Raw genomic sequence first — 6,144 nt, forward strand, 5'->3', positions numbered from 1 at the left:
AGAGGGAGGGCAGCTAAGACAGCTGAGAGAATGGCATTCATCTAAACATTATGTCATCTTATGGGTATTGAGTCATTGTGGTATTCCCCTTTCTACTGAACAAAGCTCATAATGGAATCATTTTCACATTGTTTTAATACAGGTTTTAGATTATGTGTGTGATATGGAGCTATACAAGAACACATTTTACCTGTGCATACATAACCTCGAAATCGATCACCCATCCGACTGACAAATGCGCTGACAATATCAATGCCCAGCAATGCAACCTGAAATCAGAACGAGAAAAAAAATACCACTATGAAAATGTAGACTTTTTAAATTTTATTATTTTTAATTCCTTGTGGACATGTGAAACACACACAATTGTAGGTGAGCCAAAGTTATAAAAAAAAAAAACAAAAAAAAAAAAAGAGAGAGAGAAAATAGGTGATGAAAAAAGGTGCTGAGAAATGCAAATTCAGCATGCTAAAAAAAAGCACAATATAAAAAAAGCATTTTTTTTTTTATGCTTTCCTGAATATATCTGTAGACAAATGTTATGTCTGGGAGAAATGTCCTGAATATTTGTGCGTGAGAACGTGTGTTTGAGGCTTGCGCTGGGATTGCTGCAGTATGTTTCTTGGCAGTACGGGATGGAAGTTAACATTCCAGAGAAACAATCAAATATTCACTACATCCCTGCAGCTCCAGCTATGACCTATTTTAGTCAAACAAGCCAAGGAAGATCCTGACTGAGATCAGGCAGGTGTGTGCAAGTGTGAATGCCTCAGCGTTGCTAACAAACTACCTGACCTGTTTATTTGCACATGTGCATTTCACACAAATCTAAAATTATGAATGGAAAGTGTATATATAGCATTTGCATACTTTTCGTTTTGTTTTATAACATGTGCAATTATCAGATTTTAATACTCCTTTGATGTTAAAATACACCTGCTTGCATTGATTAAAGAGACACTTCAATCCCCCTTTACAAGAACAATTATATTCATGCCATGCCGGTCTTATAAGGTGCCGCTGCATTCAAGGAAAAATCTGCATCGCAAAACAGCATGTGTCCAGACTTCATTAAGCCAAATAGCACACAGAAAGGAGAAATCTACACACAGTCCAACATTTGGTTTTTATATTACTGAAAAAAAGAAACGCTTTTAAAGCATTCTAATTGAACACTATTAGGTGTAATGGTAATACGTAATGCAGCCACATCGTAAACATGCATCTCTCTCCTACCACAACTTATGTAACATATAATGCTGGTTCATACACTGCATTCACTCAGACATGAACAAAGTGTTTGTGTAAGTGTCACATTCTTGATTGTGTAAAATTCTTATAGATGGAATAAGACTCGCTGAGGGTCTTTGATGGGATGTTGCGTAAGATTGTGATAATTACGATCAACTTCACAAATCTGTGTCGGTCATAGGTGTCGGCCAGCGTTCATACTAATAAGTCACGCATAATACAAAATAAGCTATATCTATACGACAATCTCAATAACTTATCTAAAGCCCCTCGAAGTGCTGCTTCTCAGACAAACCCTTTAAAAAAAAAAAAAGATTTTATTTTTTACTATTCTGTGTTTTAGATACGGCCATTGCTTGCTTTCAATTTGGCTTCACCTCAACATGATAAATGAGTCCACAATATTACTAATTATTAATATCTATATAATTAATAAGGTAAAGTCAGCTATAAAACACAAACATTTGGATGCCTGTATTTGAAATATACAGAAGGTAATTATAATTTGGATTTGGTTAGGACTATTACTACCCATAATGACCAACATGCTTATCCATGCATAACTCTAATTCAGTTGGAAAAAACTTCAAATCCGATGGGACGCAGATGCCGGAGATATTGAGTGACAAATCGATACCTCTCTAAAATCAAAGCCTCGTCACCTACAACTGAATCACAGGCGTGTAACATGAACATCGTTCTCCTCCAGACCTGGAGAACAATACTGCCCTGGTCCCATCCCCCCCAGCCTCAAAACAACCTCTCACAGACCAGTCTGAAGATGCTCACCCCATTTCCATTTAGAGAAAAATCAATACTGGAAATAATGAATGAATGAACCAGCACCGGATATGATCTAATACTGCTGGGCTTCTACATTAGAAGATGAAGGGCTTTGCTTAACTGAATGTACACTTGATCCAGTCAAACCAGTACATAACTGAGAAACACTGAGAAATCCTTTGCTAATGAGCCATTTATACAGATCATAAATATTTGATCGTTTCAAAGTGTTCAGATGGAATATAAATGTCACAACAAAGCAACGCAGCTGATCATCACTAAACAAAGCCACCTCAGGTCCAGCCTGAGATCAGAGTGATTCAGTACATCAGACGGTCAGACAGAGGGGAACTACCTTGTAGTTGCTGGAGTTGACCCAGCCCGTTAGCTCGTCTAGGGTTTTATCCAGACGAGGTTTGTCCTGCTCCACGTCGCAGGATCTCTGTGAGTCGCTCAGGTAGTCGATGAGGTCGGGACCGACCTGCAGCCTCCGGCTCACGTCCTTCTGCAAGACTTGCTGGTAAAAATAATCCATGTTGTCATGTTCCTCCATGGCTGTGGAGCCAAGCTGAAGCTGGAATCCCGCACTAAACTAAAACCGAAGTCCAGAGCTGAAGTCAGGTCACAATGTCCAGGTCTACAGAAAACCAAGGTGGGAAAATATACCAAAATATACCACAATAAACCCAATGTTGGCACAGGACATAGGTTTGTTTTTGTTTTTTTTTATTTATATATATAAAACCTGATGATGTCCAGAGGAGATGTGAAATGCAGAACTTGGAGCCCACGCAAAAGGGTCAAACCAACTTCAGTAAAGAAGTTTGAATGGTATTAAATGGACCTCAAAAATGAATAATAAAGTAATACAAAACCGAATACTTCAACAATCGAGTCCCGAGACTGTGGAGATGCTCAGCTACACGACGGACGGTATGGGTTTTTTTGTTAGCCTCAGGAGCTCATCCTATGTGTAGGTCGGCTAAAACAATGCTAGCTATGCTAGCTGTAAGGCTGGATAGACGTCTAGACTTATAGCTGGTTGTCCTCGGGCCTGCCTCCTGGCCTCTCCTCGATGCTCGGCTCCATTTTCAGAAAAGCCCGCTTTCCACCCTGCTGCTGTGTGCGCGGACCCCGAGGGGAAGTGTCCTAACCGCGGCGCTGTCCTCTCCTATCAGCTTCGTGTCACACTTAATCCCAAAATAATCACCACCCGGACAGCTGCCTCCCTCTCTCTCTCCCCCACACATACACACACTCAGGCGCTCAAACTCTGCCCTCCACCGGTCAGCACACCGGCCTGCCGCCTACAACCTGCGCGCTCAACTAAACGGACGGCACGACCGAGAAGCCGAGGGGTCCTTCAACGCCGTACAGCTGTCTGCCCCATTGCCTGAACAAAAACACGCGTTCACGCCAAAACATCATTAAATCAATTAATGATGGTATTACCAACAATAAATCATTACTGACGACTTATTCTCAGCGCAAAAATCACTTTTTGTTATGCCTACAACCATCGTGTATAAATCTGGAAAATTATACCCCCATATGAATAAACAGACAACCAGAGCCCTCTGTTGGTAGTGAAGTGTATTTACAACCTGATACACCAAATACATACAACATGGTGTTCAACCTACTCCGAAACAAAAGACCAGAAGTTCTCAACCTTGGGGTCATAAATCCATTAAAACGATTAAATCACATAAATGTCATTATTCTTTATTCTCCATTTCCTTGAAGCATAAACCGATTGCACACCAAACAACATCCAATCTGCTCTATTCCAATTGGCCCTTACACCAGACACTGGAAGTACACAAATTATTAGTTTTAATATCTTTTGGGGAAAATGGTCACAATTTCTAGCCAAATTCACGACAAAATAATACATAACAAAAGTCATACTATATTTTATATTGTATTATATTATTAAACATAATCTAATAATATTAATAATAATCTTAAATACTAACTCATTTGGACTGTTGTAACCAAATGATTGCAAAGGAGAACAAATATATATATATATATATATATATATATATATATATATATATATATATATATATATATATATATACACACACACACACACACACACACACACACACACACACACACATATATACTATCTCCTCAACTATTTCCTTCATAATTAACACCTTAAGAATGTTTTTGAGGATTTATTCATTTCAGGAAACTATTCCAATATGCCTTTATTTACCTTCTGTAAATGTCATTTACCTGCTGATCCTGCTGACACCAGGGTGGTTTATGGTAACCAGTGCTGGTATTAAAACACATATACTGAATTAATGTTTATACGAATTTGATATGTACATAAAATTTAAATTAAATTATCTGTGGGGGTAAAGTCTGTAAACGTGTTTTTTTTTTCTCTCTTTTTAATAAATTTATGTCACGTTTATTTGTAAAATAAATATTTTATCCCTGTGTATGTCTCCCTCTGGTGGTAAACCTGCTATTACATTTAATTAAAATTGCTATTAAAAAGTTCGATGGGAAACATGGAAAAAGGTGATAAATTGGTATTTGGGAAAGGTGGAATCTCTTTGCAAAGATTCTGCATTATTATACTGATTAATTTATATGTCTTTACACAAAGCCTTCTGGGTCAAATCTGGTTCCTGAATCTTGTTACAAATATACTAACAATTTTCAGATTTATCTGAAGCACTGTAAAAAAAAAAAAAAACAACAACTTTAGTTTGGGTCTTCTTGGTCACTGTATAATTCCATGTGTTACTGCATAGTGGTAATGCCTTCATTATTGTTCTAAAACTGTACAATTAACTGGATTGGGAATTGCATAATAAATCTGCAATTAAATTATGTAAAACAATTTTAAAAGATGATGATATGATGTAATATATAGTCTTCTTTTTCTTCTACTTTCGGCTGCTCCCATTAGGGGTCGCCACAGCGGATCATCCGTCTCAATACTACCCTGTCCTCTACATCTGCCTCTTTCACACCAACTACCTGCATGTCTTCTCTCAACACATCCTAAAACCTCCTCCTTGGTCTTCCTCTTTTCCTCCTTCCTGGTGGCTCCATCCTCAGCATTCTCCTACTGATATACCCCATGTCCCTCCTCTGCACGTGTCCAAACCATCTCAATCTCGCCTCCATCACCTTGTCTCCAAAACGTTCTACATGCGCTGTCCTTCTAATAAACTAGTTTCTAATCCTGTCCATCGTCGTCACTCCCAACAAAAACCTCAGCATCTTCAGCTCTGCTACCTCCAGCTCCACCTCCTGTCTTTTAGTCAATGCCACTGTCTCTAAACCATACAACATCGCAGGTCTCACCACAGCCCTATAAACTTTCCCTTTCACTCATGCAGACACTCTTCTATCACAAATCACTCCTGCCACTCTTCTCCACCCACTCCACCCTGCCTGCACTCTTTTCTTCACTTCTCTAACTCACTCTCCATTACTTTGCACTGTTGACCCCAGGTACCTGAACTCCTCCACCTTCTCCACCTCTTCTCCCTGCAACCACACCACTTCACTGCCCTTCCTCTCATTCACACACATGTACTCTGTCTTACTCCTACTGACTTTCATTTCCCTTCTCTCCAGCACATACCTTTTACTGTGATCAGGTTATTTTTCAGAAAACTCAATGTATCTTGTTTTCCTTTCCCCAACATGCAACACTTAATTTGTATGCATTGCTTTTTGCACACACATTATTGTTACTTGCCATCACCCTAAATGCCATAACTTATGACAAATCAACATGACTCAACAAAACCATACAATTGTTTTACTTTTTATTAAATTGTGTCTGAATTTAGCTCGTTCTATAATAAGAATATTCTGTAATAATAAAATGAAAAAATGTTCCCCCCAAAAATATTGGAAAGGCAAGACCAATACTTTGATTTTTCTATACACTGACATTTGGGTTTGAAATTATTAAATATAAGATCAGAATTTCAGATTTCCATTTCTTGATATCTACATCTAGATGTGTTGAACGTCACCATCTGTACATTTAGCAATTTCAAAACAATTTGCCCTTACTGTTCCAATAATGTTAAGTCCCTTCAAAAAGTATCACTTTGTAGCAGC

At 38.4% G+C, this 6,144-nt stretch overlaps 1 protein-coding gene across 47 annotated transcripts in view; it reads right to left on the minus strand.

The window, feature by feature from the left end:
• The window catches only part of clasp2 (cytoplasmic linker associated protein 2), a 44,801-nt gene extending 41,401 nt beyond the window's left edge, over positions 1–3,400 (minus strand). For 16 of the 47 annotated variants that reach the window (XM_046834667.1, XM_046834686.1, XM_046834687.1 and 13 more), the window contains exons 1-2: positions 2,390–3,398; positions 191–269 (exon numbers count right to left, since the gene is read on the minus strand). In XM_046834667.1, the coding sequence (XP_046690623.1) occupies positions 191–269; positions 2,390–2,587 (277 nt within the window). In that variant the 5' untranslated portion in view covers positions 2,588–3,398. Of the gene's footprint in view, positions 1–190; positions 270–2,389 lie in introns of all 47 variants that reach the window. The other 31 variants (XM_046834708.1, XM_046834682.1, XM_046834661.1 and 28 more) reach the window with 5 other exon arrangements.
• Between the last annotated feature and the right edge of the window lie 2,744 nt (positions 3,401–6,144).

This window comes from Silurus meridionalis, chromosome 22 (genome assembly GCF_014805685.1).
Source record: "Silurus meridionalis isolate SWU-2019-XX chromosome 22, ASM1480568v1, whole genome shotgun sequence".
NCBI lineage: Eukaryota > Metazoa > Chordata > Actinopteri > Siluriformes > Siluridae > Silurus > Silurus meridionalis.